Consider the following 26,068-nt stretch of genomic DNA (forward strand, 5'->3'; position numbering starts at 1 on the left):
TTTTGTAAGTGGTCTTGTTATATTGTCCAAAATTTACTAGTGAACACATTAGTGGAACTGACGCTGAAGTAGTTGTAGCCTATGAGCATTCAGTGTCATTTGTTTGGGTGTTTGCTCTACTCGCTGTTAAATGTCACTAGCTGAAATACCCAGCATCGCCCAGGAGGAAAATAAAGTTTTTTTTTAATTGTTTGAGAAACATATAATTTAAAAAAAACACAACTTTAAAAATAAAAATAAATTAACAAACAATGAAGACTCACTAATGTGCTTGTCGTTCTGTCTTGTATGTATGTTGTCATCCAGCTGACACTTGGAACCGGCCAACTCTATTTAATTTCAAAATCAACATGGGCACGGTGCTGCTCACATGTAAAGAATGCTGGCAGTCACCTCCAGTTCGCCCTCTGGTGGTCGTTCTGAGTGTCAACTGGATGATAACATGCATACAAGAGCGCAAGGTCACCCCCCACCCTACCCAGAAGGGGGTGGGTTAGGGTGGATTTCACCCGAGAGTATTTTTAGTCAACTAATGAAAAACGTGTACCAAGTTTCATGAAAATTGCTACAGCCGTTCGGAAGTGATGGTGGAACATACATACATACATACACATACACACACACACATTGACTTTTAATACAGTATATAGATTATTAGGACACAATTGAGGAAACAAATTATACAGAAGAAAAGTAAATGAACTGGAAAATAACTGACGAAATTCAAGCAAATGTGATAGTGAAACAATCAGAGCAAAACTCTGTATCATTAGGGGTGTCCCAGGACTAAACTTGAAAACAATTTCTATAAAATAAATAGTATTTTAAATAAATATTAAATATAAGTTAACAAAACATGAATGTGCATTGCATTTAGTAATCTATTGTATATAGTAAAAGGAAAGCATCTTACAACATCACTGTGCAAAACAAGATAAGAATATGATTATGGAAGTTGTGTATATTTTATTACATAACAAATAGATAGATAGTCAAATTAATAAAAGGAATTATTAAGGATAAGAATAAGCAACACATGACAAGAACAGTTTTTCTGAACAGTCAGCATGGGTTCAGAGGAGGGAGGTCATGTTTCACCATCATGCTGGAATTCTTGACTTTCAGAAAGCATTTGATAAGGTGCCACATGAGAGGTTGGGCATCAAACTAAAATAAGTGTAAGTTCAGGGTGATGTTTGTAGATGGGTGAAAAATTGGCTCAAACACACCAAAGCAGAGGGTGATGGTGTGAGGAACCTCATCAGAATTGGCTGATGTTAAGAAAGGCGTTCCAGAGGGGTCAGTGCTACGGCTGCTGCAATTTTATATATATATATATATATATATATATATATATATATATATATATATATATATATATATATATATATATATAAATGATTTGGATAGGAATATAAGTAACAAGCTGGTTAAGTTTACAGATGATACCAAGCTAGGTGGATTGACAGATAATCTGGAATCCGTTATATTATTACAGAAGGACTTGGACAACATACAGGCCTGGGCAGATTTGTGGCAGATGAAATTTAATGTCAGTAAATGTAAAGTATTACACGTAGAAAGTAACCATGTTAGGTTTGAATACACAATGGGAGGTCTGAAAATCAAGAGTACACTTTTTGAGAAGGATTTAGGAGTCATAGTGGACTCTGTGCTATCAACTGCCAGACAGTGTTCAGAAGCCACTAAGAAGGCAAACAGAATGTTAAGTTATATAGCACGATATGTGGAGTACAAGTCCAAGGAGGTTCTGCTCAACCTTTATAACGCACTGGTGAGGCCTTATCTGGAGTCCTGTGTGCAGTTTTGGTCTCCAGGCTACAAAAAGGACATAGCACAGCTGGAAAAAGTCCAGAGAAGAGTGACTAGGCTGACTCCAGGGCTATAGGGGTTGAATTATGAAGAAAGATTTAAAGAGCTGAGTGTTTTCAGTAAGATTAAGAGGTTTTTAAAATTACAAAGGGCATTAGTCCAGTGGATCGAGATGGTTATTTTAAAATGAGTTTATCAAGAACACGGGGACACAGTTGGAAATTTGTTAAAGGTAAATTTCGCACAAACATTAGGAAGTTTTTCTTCACACAAAGAGCGATAGACACTTGGAATAAGCTACCAAAGCAAGACTTGATATTTTTCAGAAGAATTAAGTGAATAGAATAATGCTTGTAGGGCTGAATGGCCTGTTCTTGCCTAGATTGTTCTAATGTTCTAATGATAGTAATTTATTTTATTACTCATTATTTTGGTTGATGCCTTTATCCAAGGTGGCTTACAACTTTGAGATAAAATTGATTACATTTCATTTGTTTTTCCAGTTGGAGCACAGGCAAGTGAAGCGACTTGATTATGATCATCCAACATCAGTAGATTTGAACCCACAACCTCAGAGTTTAAAGTCAGTCACTCAGTCAGTCATTTTCCAACCCACTATATCCTAACATAGGTTCACGGGGGTCTGCTGGAGCCAATCCCAGCCAGCACAGAGCACAAGGCAAGAACAAATCCCCGGGCAGGGCGCCAGCCCACCGCAGGGCACACACACACACCAAGCACACACTAGGGACAATTTAGAATCCCCAATGCACCAATCCTGCATGTATTTGGACTGTGGGAGGAAACTGGAGAACCCGGAGGAAACCCACGCTAACACGGGGAGAACTTGCAAACTCCACACAGGGAGGACCTGGGAAGCGAACCCAGGTCTCCTTACTGCGAGGCAGAGTTTAAAATTCAAAGCCTTAACTACTATGCCACATATTTGTCCCCAAAGGGAAATTAAAATTTGCAGAGACTCAAGAATAATATAAATAAATTTAACAAACCACAACCCCCAAACACACACAAGAACTTCTCGCTTGGATAATAAGAGAACTGCTGCTCAGGCATGCAGTTGGCAGTAAAGTGGTCAGATCTGCCCAGTTGTGCCATAGATTTATAAATAAACCCAATAACATTTGGATAGACCAGATCAAGCTTGTTGTGTGCACAAATGGAACTTTCTGATAGAAATTTGTTCCTTCCAAAGATCCCTTGGTTGAAGTCACTGGTATTTATAGCATCGGAATGATTCATCACTAGAGTATTGGTAACAGAATGAATCATTTCTGTTGCTGAATTAATAAACACTAACAGACCTGATCTTCCTATGCAGAAATGTGGATGCATTAGGTCTGCATTTCCATGCCTGGATTACACATATCACTTTTAATTTTAATGTGCTTGCTTTTTACTATCGTTCATTCACATATTGTGAAGGTCCAGTCACCCTCCTGCCTTTTCCACGCAGTCTGATCATGAGATGAAACCTGTCCACCAATTAAAATAGCATCTGAAACAATTAGTTTAAGCTTGTTCTCTTCAATACACAAAATACAACAGTACCTGAACTTGCCATGACTCACCATGAGATATAACAATTCATCCACCTTATTTAAAAGCAAATGAACAATTCTCATTATATCGAGGCGGGCCAGATCTGAAACCTTTCTACCTTAATTTTATCCTCACTCCTGATCTTTGCCCTTTCCACCCTTGAACAAGCTGCGATCCTCTGATAATGTGTAACAGAGCACCTTAGGCAGTCGTGAAGACAGTGCTACCAGCTGAATATAGGAAAATGTAATATATCCCACTTTACATCAGAGTCTCTTATATTGTCAAATGTGTGGAAGAATAATTTTATGGTAACAAAACATTCATCTTAAAGAAATAGCATAAAGGGTTAATACATTTCAGAAACCTATTCAGGCATGTCAGGAGGCCAGATATGGGTCAAGTGAACAACATAAAATGTACTGAAAGATGACTAAGAGATCGGATGACCTGTATTCAACAAAGCTGGACAGCTGTTGTATACACAGAAATTTCAAGGATGGTGGCTCAGCACCAAGGATATAAGAGTAATAAGGATATAATACTTTTATTTTATATAAATCATTTAGGTGCAAACCAACGAACCAACCAGAGTAAATGTATGCATTGATTGACACTGTATGTAAATTCAACAGTTTATAAAGTGAACCTAACCCTAACACCTAACCCTTTGTTTCTCTGACCATTCTGATCGTGCTGTAGAAGGATGCTCTCTCTTCAGCATAGTGCTGCAAGAGAATAAATGACGCTATAAACGACTTTCCTCCTGCTTGGTTTCTGACTCATGAAGTTTTACCAACTTGTCCTATTACAGGATAAGTTTCTTTCTTTAATTGTTTGATTTCTACCACAGACGTTGCAGATGTAAGGTAACCTTCAGATCCTCTTCAAGCACTTTGTGATATCTCTCAAATTCACAGTTTGTTCGAAAGGCGGTTGAGACAAACCAATGCTTGGTTTTGCAATCACAGCTGCATACTGTCAATTTAAAAACACTTAAAAATTTATAGTGAAAAGCCAGGCACCACATCACATCTAACCTGAACATTAATACCGGTAATTAATAATTGTTAAAAAATCTTTTTCTAAAACTAGAAAAAAATAGAGAGAGGCTGCTGTAAAAGGCTGCTGTTTGTCTGGCGCCAAGAAGTAAAATATAGGAGGATGAATAAAGCTCAGTTCTAGCACTTCTTCTAGACTTCCCTGCTTCCATCCATCATCCTTGATGGCATAGCATTATGTTGTGCAAGACACTCAAGATCTTCTTCATTCTGAATTACTCTGTATCTACAGGTGTGGGGCTATGACTACACAAATTGGGACAACAGCCTCCCAGCAGTAATCTACTCAGTGCAGACGCCTGCGACAACTACCCCCTAGACTGAAACACACTATGCTGAAGTTTACGCTCTTAAATTTAGGCCACCCACCCCGACTCTGATTTCCTTCTCCTGACACATCTCATCTCTAGTCTGGTGGAGTTTCTTCCACCTACTAACCAATATTGTTCTGGCCTAGGCCAGCATGGAATACTGGTAACTTTTCCATTGTAATGTAACACTATACCAATAGCTAGGTGCAATAAATAAAATTAAGTTAGGATCAAAAGCAACTCTCACACATAGTTTTGGCACATCATTAAATAAAGACAGCCACTTTGCTTTAGTAAAAGTAATTAGTAAAAGTACTTATATATCGGAATGTCTGACACCTTATATTCCAAATCATAACCTCAGATCCTGAAATGAGTGTCTTCTTAGAATTCCAAGAGCAAAACTTAAAAGAAGTGGTGAGGCGGCCTTCTGCTGTTATGCACCTAAAATCTGGAATAGCCTGCCAGTAGGAATTCGCCAGGCTAATACAGTGGAGCACTTTAAAACACTGCTGAAAACACATTACTTTAACATGGCCTTCTCATAACTTCACTGTAATTTAAATCCTGATACTCTGTATATCCAATTCATTATAATAACTATTCATGGTGGCTCTAAAATCCGTACTAACCCCTACTCTCTCTTCTGTTTCCTTTTACGGTGTCCTTTTGGTGGTGGCTTGCGCCAACACCATCTACTCAAAGCGCTGTGATGTTCCAACAATGATGGATGGATTAAAAGCCAGAAGTCTGTATGACCATCAGCATCAAGTGACTCCGTGAGAACCCTAACTACAAAGAGGACTATTTCATTTATGTTAGGTAGAATACCCAGAGGGGACTGGGTGGTCTCATGGCCTGGAACCCCTGCAGATTTTATTTTCTTCTCCAGCCGTCTGGAGTTTTTTTTTTTTTTTTTCTGTCCACCCTGGCCATCGGACCTTACTCTTATTCTATGTTAACTAATGTTGTCTTATTTTAATTTCTTATTTTGCCTTTTATTTTTCTTTTCTTCATTATGTAAAGCACTTTGAGCTACTTTTTGTATGAAAATGTGCTATATAAATAAATGTTGTTGTTGTAAAAGATAAGGCATATTTTCACATATTGGTTACTTCATGTTGTTGTCAGTATTCTAACATATGAAGGCAGCATAAGACGGTCCTCATAGTTTAACACTCATCACTGCATTCTGGACATATTGTGAATTGTTGAGTACAACTGCTTAACTCCTTTAAATTATAAGCCCATTTCTGAAAATAGCTAAAAGAAACACATAATGCAGAAAAAAAGTGACTGGAAAGACTAAGCAACAGTTAATTTGTATGCTAGTCTAAATGAAAAAGACAAATTTCTCAAAACATCTCAGCATACAAGCCAACACAATAGGTTTGCCAACGAGACATATATTGGCTTGTTTTTATTAATCCCACATTTCCATCAACCATTCCACACAAAATGGGCTGGTAGAAAACAGCCAGATTCATCAGACTGTGACTGATACATTTTTGTGTCCGATGAGCTCGAAAAATGCATGAAATAAGCTTTTCCTCCGCGATTTGACAAATTATAAAAAGTGGACAGGTAGCCATATTAAGTTACAGGAAATCTGATTGAAATGTTTAATTCATGGGATCTAATTGAGCAGAATATTAAGCAGCTGGCAGCAGTAAAAGTGGCCACAGCTGGAGACTAAAACATCACCACTAAACCTAATTATAGTTTTCATGATGCCTTCCATGTCTGAAAATCTAGACTTCTTCAATATGGGTACCTGGGAAAGACATTAAATATATGTAATTGGACTTGTGTCTCTAAGAATAAGATGCTCCATGCGACTTAAACATTTCACTCCCATTCTTTAAAATTTCTGTATTGTTACTTTGACAGACTTGTTGCAAACACTTGATGAAGAGGAGAAGGGTATTACAGTAAAATATAAAATAAACGGCAGGAATGTACTGTAAGCATACTGTATCAAAACTGAATGTAATAATATTGTAAGGATATGGAAAAATCTAATTCCAGCGATTGCTTATCAATATCAAAAAGGAAAAAATGAAAAATAATTACTTAACTAAAAGCTGTCTGCTTTTTCAACTGACGGAGTGCTGTTTGTGAGATTACATTAGAAAAATTATTAGCGTTAAATAGTTTCTTGCGTGTACGCCCTGCTTGTCACTGCTGTGCTTGCCATTTTTAACAGCGAATTACTAAATACACATAAGAAATGGAGAAGTACCTTCCACTGCATTTAAAAACGTGTTTGCTCCCCTACCACCCTGACTGTTATCACTGAATCTGTGATTGCACACAAACATCATCGCTTTCCCTGTAGTGCTGAGTTTCTCGAGAAATACTAGTTTACACCTCACATTTACAACAACCATAAACTCCACTTCTGCTAAAGGTTTTGATGAACTATTTTTGCAATTAGCCATGAAAAAATGGCATTCTTTAAATAAGACTTGAGAGTTCTCGATTTATTAATAAATTTTAAACTTCTTATCAGCAGTGGAATTGCATAGCAAATCTTAAACATCTGCTTAGCTTTTTACCTATGACTGCTATGTCCAGTTTAGAGCGTGAAGTCTAGGAAACAGGAACCCTAGTTGAAGTGCGAGTGCTCGCAAGCAAACACCAACACTCACTCACTCATACAGGATCAGTTTAGAGTCATTGATTAAACTAATATGCACATCTTTGAGATGTGGGATGAAAACTGGAGAAAAACCCACATGGGTATGTGAAGAACATTCAGATTCCACAAAAATATTGATCAGGATAATTTGAGGATTCTGGAGACAATGCGGCAGCAATGCTATCCTATGTGCCAACCGATACTTTATAAATTGACATTGACACTTATTTTTTAAGTGACCAAACGAGGGTATTGTTGTTTGCCTATGCCAGCAATCTATCACAATTTCAGCAAAAGCACAACATATGAAAACAGTGAGACATAAAAAAGCAACAGGCATGCTTTATCAAGCAGAATTCTTATGATTTGTTACCTGCCCCAAATGGAAGTGAATACACAAATGTGCCTGGTATCTGCTCTGCGGCTCTCTTGTACCATAATGGGAAGTGGTCTGCATTGAATACGCCTTCTTTGTCTTCAGCAGTCAGGAAGTCTCTTGAAACAGACAAAAATTTCAGATCATTAAAGTGACCTACTTTGTACAGAGCTGGACCACATAATTCTTGATCGACTACCAACTTTGTTACCACTAAGAACTTTGAAACTCTTTAACACATTTTTAAAAGCACACACTCTTGAAGATTTCAATGCAACATGTATAAATCATTAAGATACTTAAATTCCTCAGTGATTAATTCTGAAGGAGTATCCTACTCACATTCATCTGTGTAAGCATATTCTCAACTTTTAAGTAGATTCCCAACTTGATGAGGGTCTTACTTCACCAGATATACAATGATACAGTATGTGATTCTGAATGGGACAGGCAGGTTTATTAGGGTACTCAAAAATGAGTTATCCTCAGTCCTGACTAAGCAAACTGATGAAATATTAAGTCAAATTCCCATTTTCTACTTCTGAGTCCTCATTGTGTTTTGCCTCCCTGCAATCATACTTTTTACTTTCTTGAGTATGAAGTATAGGGAAAGTATTGTAATTGTCCAAAAATCCAGCCTCCAGATTTTGATGAATCTCGATGTTTTAAGCCTCCCTGAGTTTGATTTAATTTCTTGTAGTGAAAGTATTGTAGTCGTCCAAGAATTAAATTTCGAGATTTTGATGAATATCGATGTTTTAGACCTCCCTGAGTACGTAAAATACCATTTTTAGAATTATGTCTGTGTGTGTTTGTAAACTTTCACTTCGGTCAACCAAATTTTGCATACAAGTATTAGGTACAAAATGTAGATTTCTATCAACTTTTCAGCTATTTCCATTAACCGGAAGTGGTGCTTTATCGTTTATTCATGCAGCTGCAGAGTCAAATTTATTCAACTTTATTTTTATAATAATTGTTCAATATATTATAAATTTGATTTGCTGTTGATGTTTCTGTAATTTACATAATATCCATCCTAATATGAATAAACGAACGCTCCGTATTATACGGACGGAATCCCCAAACGTCCAAACTACACAGCATATGTGAAGCACATTACAGTGATACATTATTAATGGTTGCTAACAATACTGTTCACTTAAACGACGCCAATCTCCCATTAAAGCTGATTTGCCATGACAATCAACAAATCCCAAAGACAGACCATGGACAGAGTCGGCCTTTACCTCTCTGAGCCTGTATTTAGACATGGAGAACTTTATGTAGCCTTCTCAAGAGTTCGGCATTCATGTGACGTTAACGTTAAGATTATAATAACTCCATACCAAGGAAAACTCATTCACGGACAATACGCCATCTATACTACAAATGTTGTGTATATCTGTACTTCCGATATACGTCATCTACACCTTTACACTCCAATGTATCTCATACATAGATCTGCACATCTATACCTACATAACATAACAATTAAACTGCTATTGTCATTTACATATATTACATAGACCTACAGATATTGTGGCAGTGAACATGATACATATGTAACAATCACCAAGAAAGACAATAATCTCTATCAAATGTATTTCGGGTTACCCAAGACCAGGGGTCGGCGAGCGAAGCGAGCAGGGGGAGGAGCCCCCTAGTAAAAATATAGTCATGGTTTTGCGGTTTACTCCTCAAATATCCATCCCCATATCTGAGTATACTAGAACGTCTAGGGGAGACCACCCCTGATTTTATATATTTGGATTACTAGTGAAAAAAACATTGTGATGGGTGATTTGATCAACAGGACAATCACAGGCAGGGAAAGGTGGTCAGAGTAAAAGATGGTTCTGTAATGTCCTAAGGGAAAATGGGAAGCATGAGCAGGGATTATGCTAGTGAAGAAAGTAGAGCACCTCCAAGGGGCACTGGATATTATATAAGGGCTAGAGGCAAGGGGCATCTAGGGAAAAACAGAGCATATACTGTACTACATATACTGATATGTGATGCAAAAGATTAGGCCAAACTAGAGACATTTCTCTCCTAGCGACAGTGTTGGTAAGGGATGGATGGTGTAGAGAGTTGTTTTAAACAGTGTCCTTGATGTAAATAGTTAGTGGGTCCTAGTGTAAAGGAAAGGTTAAAGGGAATGGCAAAAGGCCAGGAGAGTTCATCAAAGAGATTAATTGGCAGTACAATGGTCCCACATGGTGCAGTTGGCTCCCTGGTACTTGTTGAGAAGAACAAGCAGACTCTAAGACACTAAGGTCTGTTGTTCCTTTAACTGTTCAGTGGAGCACAGATGTACAGACCTTTCTTTGGTCATTAGAGGCCACCTCAAGGCATCCACAGGACATTATTGATCCTGAAAGTAGATCTATGGATTGTCTAAAAAATAACTCCAGTGTGAGATTTAAAAGCCACTCCCTGACTCAAGCTCACTGTGCTGGAAGCTGGGAGGTGAGTTAGAAAAATGTCTCAACTGGCAGACTATAGACAGGTACTTAAAGCCTTTATAATGACTCCTAGGGAGTTTTGTGTTAATTCATTTGATATTGTGTGTTCAATAAGAAAGAAAGAAACAAGCAAGCAAACCAAGATTATATTAGTACTTACTGGTTCGTAAGCTGCTCTGGAACTACAAATAAGTTTATTCTGGACAGACCAGTACGAGTTCCTAAAAAGGCAATCTCCACTCCTTTGTCAGAATTTCTAGGAAAAAGTAAGAATAAGCATATTTCACAATGAGGTTGATGTAATCGGTATTTCATTAGAGAAACCATCAAGTCAGACATACTTCACGAATACTGAAAATACAGTATGTTATGGGAACAATCTAAAGAATAAAAGAGCAAGACACTAGTGAAGAGAATTTTTCTACAATACACAAGGTTCAGTTTAAGGCAATTGCTAATGCAAGGATAATGAGCCTCGTTAGGTTGTTATTCTGGCTTTATTTGCAGACAAACTGATGACTTGTTAATAATAAGTCTTACTGTAGCAGTGCATTATTAGTGCATTTTGTGGCAATTGATGCAATGTTTGTTGTGTTGCTAAGGTCTATAAACATAGTCATTTTACATAAATGTAATTCCTCTGTTGTGTAAATGGCGTTTCAAACATGCATTGGAATTCTAGTGCACTAGGGCGTGTTCAATGCTTCTAGAAACATCTGTGGAATTCTCACAGCATGAAGAAACATTAATCAGTAAAGACACAAAAATGTTAGTTGGCATAAGGAAATCTAAGGACTATTAAGACCATCAACTAAACATAGATAAAATTCAGTAAAATGTGGAAGCGTATAAAATGGATGAAGAAATGTATCTTAGAGGAACTCCTGGAACACCTTTTTGTGAAATTGAAGAGAATTAATTTATTATTTATTTACTATTATCTTTAGAACAAGCTAAGTACATCTGCTCATAGCATTTTACTTCTCTTTATACATTGGAGGGAGGGAACTGAAACATTTATCCATACTATTGCATCTAAAATAACCAAACTGCGGGGAGTTAGCACTTATCTAGTACTGTAAATCTGCCTGGTCTATCCAGCAACCAGCAATACTAGTATAAACAAACATCACGTTTAGAACTGAGTGGCAGTTTCAAATGTTCATGAAACATTTGTAAAATGATCAGGAGATGGTCAGAAAACTGTATGCCAATGTTCCACTTGTAAGATAATCTATCAGTCCAAGCTTCTAGCAGAAAGACTACTTCCTAACTAGCTTAATTAACACTTTGTTTTAAAAGGAATGGCTAAGAAAGTTCTATTATATACTTACTAACAGGGGGTAAAAGATTACACCATAATCTAAGTATCTATGTGAAACTGATATTTTATTGAAATTACGTGGGTGATAAACAAGACCAATAACTGTAGCTCTTACAAGTTAGGTCAATTAACAAGCGTCATTCTTAGGAAGCCTGTATCAACAGAAATAAAGTGTTTCTAGCACCTGTCTATAGATATGACACATGAGTAATTATAATGAAAATATATATTTTTATTGTTATTTTGGCATTGTCATCTTGTCACTATTTTGTATGATAATTTTCATTGGTGTCTTGCCATTTTGGAGCCTTGGAATTTGGGCATTCTTGAGCACATGGTGCACATACTATCTGAGGTTATACATGCATTAAACAGCATCTAAAATTTAACAAATTAAAGAATAACTAGAAAAAGACTTGTGCTTGAGCAAGCAGTTTAGGAAAATATACTGTTATTATTTATTTATTTTTTTGTTCTTGACTGTAGGTTAGGTGTAGTCCCTTTCATTTTGTTGAACGATTTAACATCTCTTGAACTGACCTTTTCTAATGACCACTAATATTCTGAGTATATTCTGATATCTGAGTTTTGGCTCTTGTTCAGAAAGTGGATGCCACTTGAGACGGCCTTCCCCTTGCCCAAACACTAACCGTAAGGTCAATAAAATAGGCCCCTGATGTTAAGTCACTATTTTAGGGTTAGAATGATAACAGAAATGCGAATCTTATTTATATACCTAATCTTAATTATTGTGAAACAACCAAGTGGTGCCCGTGTGAAACAACCAAATGGCGTCTGCTTTCTGAACAAGACCCCTGAGTGTTTTCTACAATTAGGTAGTAAGCATTAGGAGGCAACTCCTTTCTGCTGATGAGAAAATAAATGGTAGGGCCTACTTCCTGCTGATAATCTTTTGTCAGATCTTGCTTGACAGGAAGACAGGTGGCTGTACCAAATGTGGCTTTATGGTATAGCGGAGTCCACGGTGGTTGTGCCATTTTAAATAAGTAAATACTGTATGTGATAATGTGGGGTGTAGGTGTATATGGTAGAGTGGCGGAAAAATTCAGTGGTGTTAACTGGGGTGATTGGTTGAGCGTGTATTAATGTACAGGCTCGTGCGATTCAGAAGATTGCCTCATTAGCGCTGTAATCAGTGCTAGCAAACCTGCATCCCTTGGAAATGTATAAAGAAGCCTGAGCAGGAAACAGAGAAGAAGAACTGTGAGCAAGAGGGTCGTATCAGGGTACCTGAGCCAGTGTGATGAAGAAAAGGCAGAGAGGTTGGTAACCCCGCAGAGGAGCGAGTGATCTGCATTCCAGGGATGGATCGTTCCCCGCTGATTTTATAGAGGTGTGGGGTATGATAGTGAGGATCTCGATGGTGCTAAGAGTGCATACTGCTGTAGCATACGAACGGGCATCCCAGCCAGGGAAGAGTATGGATTATTAACTAGACGGAAGGCCCAAGAGAAACGTCATTGGCCAGCTGGGCAGAAAGATTATATTGTGCCCAGCCGGTATAAAATAATGGAGGGACCAGAGGAAGCCAGAGCTTGGGAGTGGGTCCATTCCCCATACTCAAGGTGGCAGTGGTCCTCATGTAAAAGCCCAGTTGGAACACCTGCAGGGGTGCTAGGGAGATGTAGTCCAGAAGTGCATCCCTCTGGGAGTCCCTTGAGATCAGCAGAGGGCGCTGTTGGGAAAGGTCCACTCTACTTTTTCTATGACCCGGAAGTGCTTCCTAGAGTGGACGGAATGATACCAGAAGCATTCCCGGGTCTGACATAAAAGGAAAAGTTTTAGTTGGGAGGTAGCGGGCAATACTCAGTGGAGGTGAAGAAGGAGGAAGGATAAGAAGACCCACCAGATCATTTATTGTATACTTGGTGGCATATTATTATGATAATTGTTGTTGTTGTTGTTATAAAGATCATTCATAAGACAAGAGGATTGGGAAAAGGTCCAAAACAGAAGAATAACAATCTTTATTTTATTCTATTAAACGTGTGGTGCATCGCTGGGACTGCGGTTTGGAGCTCTCTCGCGCCCTCTTGTAGTCACATTGGAAAATGGAGGGACAGCCGGCTTGAAGCGTTTGGGCAAATGCCGATGGGATGAGAGTCGGGAATGGGGACCGCAGCTGCATACATGTTAGCTGGCCTGCTGTCATGAGCTGGGGAAACAAATGAAGAACACATTCTGGGCTCAAGAGACAGGGAGTGCAGAAAGTACTTGATGACTGTATGGAATATTGTTAGATTATTTATTGGATTTTAACTCATAGATAGACAGTTTTTTTATGGATTTTTTAGATATTTATTAAAAGAAGCACTGCACTTTTGTTTGGAACACTATTGGCTGAGAATTAAACAACTGAGCATGTTTTACCTACTTCTTGCTGATTGTGTGTGTCCTCATTTGCCCGGCTCATCTTCAGTTCTGGGTTTAAACTGCTAGAGACAATTAAGATGACCCGGACCATCATAGTCATCTGTTGCTTCGCTACACTGCATATTTGGGGTATTTTGTATACGTCTGGGAGAGCACAATATAGCATGCTTATGTAGCAGCCAACAGCAGTTAAAATAGAAATAGACCTAACTTAATGGTAAGATGAGCAGAAATGTCCATGAATCTGATTGACAGTCATAATGTTTTATTTGTAGCCTAATATGGCAATTCGTATTTAATTCAGACGTGTACTTGCCAGTCTGTTGCGATGTTATGTCTTTAGCATGTGGATTCATAACTATATGTGCTGACCAAAAATGACTTCACCTTTTGCAACCACTTTTGCATGTTAGGAAAGTCTGGTTCATAGTCCAGACTCCAGAACTGACAACACCTGTTCCGAGTTCAGCTTTCAAATGTAACTCAACATTCAACAGAGCAGAGATGGGTGATGACTGGGATCAGGGAGAACATATTCACTAGAAAAGGATTATTAGTGAAACTGAAAAGTTGCTTATACTTCCTCAAAACTGTGGAATCTCAACTCAAATTCTTCCCTCAAATCCTTCAGCACTTCCAAAAATGCTGTGCTTCATCAGTTCTGCGATATCTAAGAACACACTGTGTATCAGGAATATACAGTGATGTCATTTTGATATGGAGTCCCTCTCCCTTGGAGTTTTAGAATGCCAGTCTGATTAACCAGTGTAGTTTTTCAGGTTTGGTTCATCTCTACTTCTCTCTACTATTACATTGAAGAAAGACAAATATTTCAGAGGGAAACCTCATAAAATGTTCAAATACTCTTTTGAAACTCAACAATATAACATTCCTATATATTGTTCACTACTTGTAGAAGCCACGTGATAACAAATGTGTAAACCATAACTCAGAATTCACTGCCAAGAGAGCTGAGGTAGATTTTGACTCACTGGTAGAAACTCTGAAATACAGATGTGCTCCAAACTGAATGAACAGGAAATACATTGATAAGGATTTTTAAATTGTGTTTGCCCTTCTCAAAACCATATCCCGCACTACAATATTATAAGCCTAGCTAACAAGATGGGAGTTGTCCCTAAAAGCTTGGCAACAATGTTTAACATGCAGATGATAAGCTGTTTTAACTGCAAACTAGATTTGAAATTTAAAGCTTAGGGATTTGCCAGTAAGAACTCCAAAGCTTGCCTTAAACAGAAGCACAAAAAAAAACTCTCTCACAAACCAAAGTTAAAAAAGAAATGAGTCAGACTTCCTGTATAGTGCTAGAGGCTTTAAAATAAGCAGTTTTGTTTTATTGATGTTCAACTGTGGAATGTTTACGAATACCCTGGCACTGACATCAGAGAAGAAGGAAATAAATATGCTGTGTCAATGATTAAGAAACCTTCAGAAGTGACCATCTTCCAAACCTATAAATGAAGAGTTTGAACAACATTATGTTGGTGACTCAGAAAAAACATGTAGGTGGCCCAAACACAAAGCCTTAAGTGATACCATAAGAAAAATGATGTAACAAAACAGAAAGTATAGACTGCATGCAGACAGAGAGATTGGCAATGATTTGTACACGGCTTATTGAATGTTCAAAGTGAACTTCAGACCAGCAAATGAAGATCATGACAGCAGTTAGGACTGAGTGTGGCTAAACTAAAACAACAGCCATTTTTACAAATCTTTCATGATCACATAAACTGATTTATATTTCCTAGTCCAGGGGTGTCCAGCTTCGATCCTGGAGGGCCGTTGTGGCTGCAGGTTTTCTTTCCTGCCACTTTCTTAATCAGTGACCAATTTGTGCTGTTAATTGACTTGGTATAATATTCTTATTTATAAGATTTAGTCCTCTGAATTGCTTCTTTTCCCTTAAATGACAGCCAAACAAAAATGAGATATAAAGTGAGCAAACAGACGACTAGCTAAGCTGGGGCCTCAAACTCCAACCAATATCATTCTAACCAGTTTCTTAATTAAAATACATTCTCATTGTTAATTAAACCCATTAATTAATTCCATTTCCAAAACCGTTGTTTCTTACTTTCTCGTATACAAAGTATGGGGAAAGTATTGTAATCGTCCAAAAATTCGATTTTGAGATTTTGATAAATCTCGACGCTTTAGACCTCTCCCTGAGTCTGATTTAATTTCTCGTAAGGAAAGTATTGTAATTGTCTAAAAATTCGATTTCGAGATTTTGATGAATCTCGACGTTTAAGACCTCCCTTAGAATTATGTCTGTGTGTGCGTGTGTATATAAACACGAAAACTTGAGTACGCTTTCAGTTAGGTCAACCAAATTTTGCATACACGTATTAGGTACAAAACGTAGATTTCTACAGTATCAACATTTGAGGTATTTCCGCTAGCCAGAAGTGGTCATTTTTTTATTCATGCAGCTACAGAGTCCGATTTATTCAACTTTACTTTTATAATAATTGTTCAGTATATTATTAATTTGATTTGTTGTTAATGGTTCTTTAATGTATACAATATAAAATTATAATCATTGTCTTGTGGTCTACTCCTCAAATATCCATCCCCATATCTGAGTATATGCCCTGTCTAAAATGTTTTGGGCACCTGAGCAGGTCAACATTACTGACACTTCCCCTTTCTTTATTTTCAGATATTTTATGATGGTTAGCTGGTCATGAGTTGCTGCATTTTGTATCTTATTGTTATTTGACTACTGATTAAGGAAAAAACTAAAATTTAAGGTGTCCGAGTCTTAAAAATCATGTCAATTAAAATGAAGGCAAAAGAACGTAAGTTCCAGCAAAAAGTTGTCAATAATTAAGAAAGTGTTTAGAATGAAAACTTGCAGCCACCAGAGCCCTGCAGGATCGGAGCTGGACAGCCGCTGGTCTCTTTCACCCTGATCATCATCATGAGGCATTTTATAAGGCGAACAATAATAAAATAAAGTAGTGCAAAAAAGTCTGCAGAGTTACTGAGTAATTCTAACCTAAGGAAAACATTAGGTTTCTAAACAAATACAGCAAGTATTCTAGTATAAAATCCTGATAGAAAGAAAAATATTTAAAGAAGTCAATCATTTGTTCCTGGCCTCTCTCATTTAATCGACAACTCCTTCACATTACCCTCAAGTCAAACTGATATGTACACCAGATAAGGAATCATCATGTATTTGCTGCACTCAGTTCATACTGGAATTATTATTCCAAATGAGCAAGCTCAATCATTTTAAATGCATTTTTTCATGGAAATCCACAATGGGATTGGGTTTTTAGTGTTAAGATTAATGGATCTGGGGATCTCAAGTTCAGTCCTGGGGTTCCACTGTGATTGTAGATTTTAATTCCAACCATTTTTAAAAATCACAGGGTCATCCTTATTTCTCAAGGATCATTTGGCTACCCCTCTTCTTTTCTTCTTTCCATTCAAAAATGTGCTAGTATGATATTTACAAGCAAAAGAACTTCAGATGCACAGAACATGCTTTGTCATAGCTTCAAAGTCTTAGTTTCTTTCACTGTTTTTTCTTTTTTCTGTTTTAGTCCACCTTTTTCTATCGAGTTTGCTCCTGCAATTGGATCTAAGATTGAATAGTTAGTGACTAGCAGTGCAGACACCACAGCAAATGACACTGAATGCAAAATGGAAGCAGCTACTTCAGTGTCATGATCATGTGGGTGTTAATGGGTATGAAAAGGCTACAGCATGATCTCAACATTAAAGAAGTGAAACATATTAAAAAAAACAAGACAAAGAAAATGCACTCACCTCAGTGTAACACACACAAATGCTTACAACATTAAAATAACATTTAACAAACCATTTTTGGTATTTCTGGATTGAAACTGAGAAACGGCTTGCTTGATGAAGGCAGAAAAATACAAGATAGTTGGGATGAACGTATGCAGCCACGGTGGTCTATTGTACTGAACTTGAGAACCTCTAGGTTATAGCAATACAGAATGTGTTTGGTGGTTGTATTATAATGGTATTCTTCTATTGTAAGGCATATTTAAGGAAATAAATAAAATTTTATATATAAAAAGAAAATCCACAGTGGTTGCACCACTCATGTAAGTTTTACTGATTAACCAGGACATTCAAAATTCATGTTGCAAGATAGCTATCAAAACAATCTAGTTAGCAGAAATCTCTGTCTAACTGTCTTAAGATGAAAACGGATACAGAGAATCACCATTATAATGATAAGTGGTTGAAAATCTATGTTTTTAAAAAGCCAACATTTAGAACTGCTCTGCCAAACTGCCTGATCTGGAATCGAACAGTCGCTATCATAAAAGAGTACTGGCTAAGCACAATAAAGCCCTCACTGATGCGGACGTATTAAAAGATGCGCAATACAGGCATTTCATTGGCGCTTGGTAGTGAAAAGCAATGAATACATTTACTGAATCTGTGAAACTTCCTTTCTCATCTGCAACTGCTCTACATTGTGTTCATCCCTTAATAGAGAACATAAAAAGCTGAGAGATAGGTGGCGTCAGTCAAGCTGGTCGTATATTCTTACCACTGATGAACTTACAGGAAGCACAGACAATACATTTTGTTAGAGCAAAATTCAGTGAGGAACAGCAGTCACATGAGTATGGGGGTTTGTGGACACCTGAACACCTGTGGTAAGTGCTGTTTTCATGTTATTTATAACTGAAGAACAAAACGTGGAGTGAATTATTTACTTTTGTTATGAATACTCTCCTGTACCTTGTGTGCTTTGCTAAAATGAATTAATCCCCTGCCTTTTTCAAACTGACAGCATGGCTAAAGCTGGTTGGTTTCTGATTTCCCAAAGTAGTTATTTACCTTCAGCCGATCACTTTTAAACTCAGTCTATGGCATAAGAAACCAGGATAAACATGAAATAGAACACATGCACACACAAAAACTCTCATCCATCATAAATAATCCAGTTTTTTAATTCATTGATAAAAAAGGGAAAAATGTGAAACCATATGCCTTTGATCATGAATCCCTCTTTTATGATGTCAAAGGCTAACTTTAAAACTGATTAACTAGAGGTATTCCAGGCACAACAACAAGCCGATGATATCAGATCCACCTTCTGCATCTGCCTTATTTTACAGATAGGTGATGTAAGTAGATTCTAAATAATTTAAAATAACTTACAAAATGTTTTGAAGGATGGCTTGGGGCCATCTACAAAGAGGGGTTATTCCAGCTGGCCATTAGAACTTACTCAGATTTATTCAATGCGAGACTGGTCCAGTATGCTTCCAATGGGGCAGTGACAACTGCATCAAAAAGCACTTCTTGAATTAATTCTTTATCACCTGCAAAAAATGCAGACAAAATGAACTGTTCATGTTCTCTGCCATAATATAGACTAGGCCTTGTCACTGGAGAAGAAAGGCATTGAAACTGTGAAAAACAATACAAATAACAGTGAAGTAAAGTACAGTCAAGTGATAAGGCCCTTCATGCAGTTTCATATCTGAAGAAGTTTATTGTAATTTTCACTCCACGGTATTTAAACATGTAAATGAAGTAGTTTTCAGAAGGATAAACCTCCAATATCTTCATGCAATCTCATATGTGAAGAAATTCATACTATTTTTTCACTCCACGGTATTTAAACTAAATATATGAAAGAAGTAGTAACCAGGAGGATTATATTTATCCAGATTATCTTCACAGAACGTTAAGTCTCTTTAACTGACAACAGATAAAGGCAAACAATAATTTCAAAAGGTATTTAGAATTATTTAATATGATGTTTCTACCAGCACAGAATAATTGAAAGCAGTCACAATTGGCCCAGTATGTAAATAGGAAAACCAAATGTGCTGGGAATCAACCATAATGAACAATTAATATATTATGAATTTCACATTCTTTTGATGCCTTTCAAATAAAATGTTGGAATTTTTCACTTCCATATACAGTACATTAATTCAGATGCTATTAAGTGAAAACGTATACAGTTCTATGGTTTTACATATTGGGACAATCATCTAGTCCACATCAAGTCCTAAAGTTAGATACATTTTGCCTTAGTTGGTAAACAATACATACCAGATTTTACTTTTTCAGAAAACGATGCCACAGAAATAAACCAAAGCAATGTGTGAAAATGTAAGCACAATGTAACTCCTTTCAGTTAAGAAAGTAATTTAGTGCCATGTAATTCTAATGAAGAGTATTTAAATAGTTGGTGGTCAATACATTCTCCCATCTCTGTATAAAAGCAGAATTCTTGGAAGGTAGGTCAGAGGCATTCTTCTTCTCGGCGACACCGTGTCAGGCACAAATGATATCTGTGATGATCTCACAGGAGCAACTGTTGCTGCTTATCAGGCTGGGAAGGGTGAGAGAGCAGTTTCTCAAGATTTTGATGTCTATCACTGTACAGTCTACAATTAACACAGTTTCCATTTTTTATTGGAGTGATCATCCCAGCAAGTTCACTCAAAATTCCAATACGTTTTAATGAGAAATAGCAAAAACCCAGTAGCTACATAAGGAGATCTACAGAGTAAATGTTAGGGGATTGAACATTTCATAGTTATGGACTTCCATTATTAAATTCTCTTTATGCCCGGGCATTCTAGATTTGAGCCCATTTGTGCAAAATAGAATGTGGACTTTGCAGCTTAATAATGATCAGGTGAACACTTGTAAGTCTACATCGGAAAAGGCAAAAAGAAAACAATGAAATTTAGAATAGCCAGGTCAAAGTTTATACTCCTGCGGTGGGTTGGTGCCCTGCCCGGGATTGGTTCCCTGCCTTGCGCCCTGTGTTGGCTGGGATTGGCTCCAGCAGACCCCCATGACCCTGTGTTCGGATTCAGCGGGTTGGAAAATGGATGGATGGAAGTTTATACTCCAACTATATTTAGATCTTTTGGTGGGTACTTAAGAGACAATGAAATGAAGCACAGTCGTAAGGAAGAAGGGGACAAAATTACTCTGATATGATAATAAACGTATACAGACAATAATTATTCCTAGTTACTGCAGCTAAATTTAGTTTTACAAACTACTGAATGATGGAGTGCACTTACATTTTAAAACATAATTTTTGCATGTTGTATTATTTTTTGTTCAATAAATGATGAAAAAGTAAAAAATGTGCTACATATTCTTTGTCACCTTACTATATTAGATGTATCTCATGTTAAGACTAGATTACTGTTCTGGACTTGATGATTGCAAAATCATAAAATTGATTCAGAATATACTTACTTTTCATGTCTTTATTATTTTACTACAAATACCACAAAGAAAAAAAAAGGAATGTTACATAGTTCTTGGATTGTACATAGAGGACATTTTTTTCCTTCTATATTAATATCTGCACATACACTGTAGCAGAGGCTCCCTCCCAGTAAGGTAGAGCTTGATGGCTTCAATCTGCGATAGGTAACGGTGTTCAGGGTGTACATCAGTGTTGCAGTACGTCCTACATTGTGAAACAGACACAATTTAACCAATTAATACAGAGGCTGTAATGTTAATAAGCTACCAAAAAGAAACACTTTTAACTAAAAGCAACAAACCACTGGTACAACAGTCTACATCACTGGAAATGTCTGTTAGGTTTACTGTTGTACTGTATAAAGTACATTTTTAATTTAATCACATTTATTTCTTTTAACAGTCAAATATCAGGTATGAAAACTTAGAACAAAAAAACAATGTTTTTGAGACTACCATTCATCTGCCAAGGCAACATCTGGATGCTCCAGGTCATGTAATCCTAAAATATGAAAAGAGTATAAATAATTAGTGTGTTATCTGAAAAATGATCCTGTTGTTCATTTAGACATTTAGTTCATTTGGGTATGACTTCCCAAACAGGAAAAATTTTTTATATATACAGATGTTTTATATTTTTATTTCCAAATGTATATTTCATTGTATTTTATGTTTTATTTAAAATATAGGAAAAATTACAGTACTCATTATAATAATAATAATAATAATAATAATAATAATAAATATAAATACATCAGAATAAATAGAAATTAATTGAAAACAAATTATGACAAATAGGGCATATGGAAAGACAAGATCATACCACCATGCTGCTTTAACATGCACGTCTAACAGTAACGTGCAGCTACATACTGTAAGCACACCAGCAATAGAAGCGAGGCAGATTGTTATTTTTTACATTTTCATCATTCTGACACATTTGGTGCCCATGCAATCAAACTAAAACTTCAAGTCTAAAGCGCAGAAGGTGTAATAGGTATCTTGCATTATCTGATTTAAATCCAAATGTCTTGCCAATTTTGCAATAATTTTATTCCTGGAGTGGAGACCTTTATAGGCAGCAGAATGCAGAAGGTAGGAAATACCCAGATGGGTCCACAATAAGTCCACATGCTAGGATAGGTTGGATCAATTGAAGATGCAGTACATCTTTAGTATGTAAAACACCTGTATTTTCAATAGAAAACCTCACTTAAACATTAAAAAGAAAAACAAACGTTATATACTGTAAATGGAAAATGAGCTTGATACCTAAGAAATGCAACATGGCATTTGTTGTGTCATTCTTTGCCATATTCAGCTTTCATAAGAAAAAAACACTGAAATTCTATTATGAGTTGGACCAATATGTGTCTTGTTGCATCATTTGTAGGTAAGAAAAGGATCAAATGTATGATGCTTCCTAGACTAATTATGAATTGCAGTGATGTATTTCAGAAAATAAGTATTTCTCTGTAGGTGAAATCAGCTATTGTGAATTCACTGATTTGCAACATCACATCCACCCTTAAGAAGACTCATTCATCTGCATCATTGCTCTCATCCTTTGGAGGTACAAAGGTAATTTTGATCATATGGCCTGAAAGTCTTGTGTGTGCATTTTGCATGATCCACTTGTGTTTGAAAGAATTTCTGCCCACAGCACAAAGATATTTTGCTAGACTCCAAATAAATCTTCTGTGAGTGAGTAAGCAGCAGGTTTTGAGATGCACTGGACTGGTTTATTACTTTTGCCGACTGTTGCTAAGATAGAATCTAGAACTGAGAAAAATTGACCTTACATCCTGGAAGCATGGGAGGACATTAATCACTAATCAGATCAATAGGTTATCCCAATCACATATCAATCACCTGGAAAATCCTATCATCGGATTTTAGCAGCATCATGTTGAATCAAAGATGTTTCATCTTCTAACCTGATTAGTTCCATTCAGAATCCAGACAGAACCCCAGATATGTTTTATCATACCTTTTTCTGGTGTAATTTCTTTGAACCTGGGTTCAAAACAAGTATAACCACTCTAATTCTTGCTAATATTGTGCTGTTTTAAATATACTTGCCCTAAAACTAACTTCACTCTTATTGGCTAGTTGGTTACTGGTAAAAGGACAACCCATAAACCTTTATTTATGACACACTCACCTAAGCCTGGTAGGCAGTGATTGTAGACACATTCTGTTTTAAAATACCATATATTGCTTGAATATTTCATATCTGCAGACTATTCTCTTTTTGAAGGGAAATGCAGTATTTTGAATTATGAAAACTGAAAGCAATAAACATTTCAAAGTAGCTGATTTTATCTATCAAAGAGAGGCACTCCTGTCTACGGAATCCAGCATTCTAGATGCTGCTTATGGGGATCTTTCATGTTCTCCCGTGTCTCTGTATGGGTTTTCCTCTAGGTACGCATGTTCTCAGCCCACATTCCCAAAGATATCAGTATAAAGTGAATTCCAGTTGGCCTTCTCTGAGTGTAATTGTGTGTGTGTGTGAGTGTCTGCGGCAGACTAGTGCCCCTGTGAGGGCTGCCTCCTGGCTTGTACCTGATGCTGCTGGGAATATTTCTGGTCTCCATGACCATGAATTAGATTAGAATGGTCTGTTTTTTAATGTTACATCACAGTCATAACCAAAAAAAGTTGGGTTGACTTTTAACATTCCTTATGTGAAATAAAATTTTAAAAAGTCTGAAACTTATTAAAATTTTCTGAACGAAGTTAAAAAGAACAAGAAAATTTGGATTGTTTCAGCAATTAACATGATTTATAATTTCTACAGGTTAAAAAAATACAGTTAAAAAGCACAAATTTTAATTCACTGTTTCAGCATGTTAAAGCGGAATATGTTTAACCACAGAGGGAATTATTCTGTACTAAATAAATAAGCTATTACACAAAAACCTTCTTTAGAGATGTAATGATTCATCTATCATAGAATCAGCAGTACTGCTTTTTTTCTTCATGAGAAATACACTTTCTTATAATTTCTGACATGCTCTACGGGTATCGAAATGGCCAAGTCACGTACACGTAATCATAGAGCAGCCAACATATGCTGGATTTGTGACGATGAATACTGAACAACTCTGCAGAGAGGCTCTGTTACAAGAATTGGGAAAACAAAGCGTTCACCCCACCCCTTTATCTGGTGGCCCGTTTGATCTTTTGGAATAAACGATGAAAAGGCAGTAAATGTCAGGGTGATAATTAAGACATTATATTCAATTGAAAATGATGAAGGGTGAGATGGATTTCAACTGGCATGCTTCTGCTAATGACTTTTAACCACATTTAGAAGATTATCTGTTGATGAATGGTCATGTTCTGTGAATGAAGCAAAAAACTGCGCACTCTTTTTTTCAAGTGTCTGCTCTCAAAAGATAACCTATAAGGCCAGGTTTTTTGCAGAATGGGAGAATAGGAAAATGCCAGTAACATATTTATGTTTGTATTTTAATATACAGCATTTTATAGGAAGCTCTCTACATACTCGTTGGTGAATGTCAACTTCTAACGTTTTTAATGGTCTTTGTGAGCTTCTATGGCTGCGAATTCCGTTTCTGCCAATTTGGCAAATATCATGTTTGTTAATTAAACCTTTTGCTTTAATGGACTCTTTGTTTCACATTATTTTTTGCTTTTGTTTTGATTTATTAAAAATCATCTTCTTAAGATCCCTTTTCTGTTTGTAGTCTGTTGCCTGGAGTGAGAAAGTGGACAGCAAACAAAGTAGGACCAGGAGATGAAAGAAAAATGCTGGTCAAAAACGTGCACGTGATCAAAACCAGAAGTCAAACCTTGAAGTGCCAAAAAAAATGTACTTGAAGAAATAGTCAATAGTAAATAGTAATAGAAATAATAATACGTTTTAATATCAGAATCCTCAGCACTTATATAGGCAAGGAGTGATGACACAATATTTCACATAACCAGCAATGGGCATGGCAACTGCAAACATGAAAAACACAAAAAATGGTGGTGAACACTATCCAAATTGTGAAACAAAATGAAGGCGTAGACATGTTACCAAACAATGTTAAAAAATATTGACATGGAAAATTACTGGTATATAGTCACGTATAAGTCGGGTCTTGAAACCCGAAAAATCGATCATAAAATCAGACCCCGACTTATACGCCTGTTTAAACATGCAAGACTTTTGCCTTCTCCAATCTCGCATTAGTTTTTCAGACACATCGAATTATATTGCAGCAGCGCATTTACCAATTTCTTTTGCCACTTCAACAACGTTTAATTTAAAGCCAGCTTCATATTTTCGTCTTTTTGAATGCTCCATTGTAGATAAGGGATGCTCTTTCGATAAAGGTGTATGAGGGTGCGAGATACAAAAAATACAAAGCAGTGCAAGCATGGCTTCGGAATAGTTCAGGTATTACTGTGTGATCATGTAGGCACAATGTATAGATAAAAAAAAGGCAGTGTGCTCCGTGGTTACTCTCTCAGGTGGGCGTTAGCACATCATAATCTCTTGGACCAATAGCATGAGTTTTATTATTTATACGACTGACATTATAAAATACCTGAAATTATACAGTAAAATCAAGCCCTGACTTATCCGCGGGAGAAATTATCCACAAGTAAATACGGTATTCAAATTTTATAAAACAGCTACAAAATATAAATTAGGTCAGTTAAGAAATGAAAATTCACAACAACCTCTTTGTAGGATTGAGTATTCTCATCTGTCTGTTTACATGATAGAAAGGCTAATGGTATTCAGCTAGTAACATCTGAATACAAATCACAAATTAATTTGAGCTTGGGTAATCCATGATGCTGTTTCAGT

At 36.7% G+C, this 26,068-nt stretch overlaps 1 protein-coding gene across 4 annotated transcripts in view; it reads right to left on the reverse strand.

The window, feature by feature from the left end:
* Positions 1-26,068, reverse strand: part of cacna2d3a (calcium channel, voltage-dependent, alpha 2/delta subunit 3a) — a 624,026-nt gene that overhangs the window by 103,505 nt on the left and 494,453 nt on the right. For all 4 annotated transcript variants that reach the window (XR_007933861.1, XM_051921047.1, XM_051921048.1 and 1 more), the window contains 5 exons: positions 21,694-21,739; positions 21,345-21,442; positions 19,220-19,313; positions 10,411-10,506; positions 7,780-7,901 (listed from right to left, as the gene is read on the reverse strand). Coding sequence is in view for 3 of the 4 variants with exons in the window: in XM_051921047.1 (XP_051777007.1) it covers positions 7,780-7,901; positions 10,411-10,506; positions 19,220-19,313; positions 21,345-21,442; positions 21,694-21,739 (456 nt within the window). In the remaining variant the exon portion in view is untranslated. The remainder of the gene's footprint in view (positions 1-7,779; positions 7,902-10,410; positions 10,507-19,219; positions 19,314-21,344; positions 21,443-21,693; positions 21,740-26,068) is intronic.

This window comes from Erpetoichthys calabaricus, chromosome 18, assembly GCF_900747795.2.
Source record: "Erpetoichthys calabaricus chromosome 18, fErpCal1.3, whole genome shotgun sequence".
In the NCBI taxonomy this organism is placed as follows: Eukaryota; Metazoa; Chordata; class Cladistia; order Polypteriformes; family Polypteridae; genus Erpetoichthys; species Erpetoichthys calabaricus.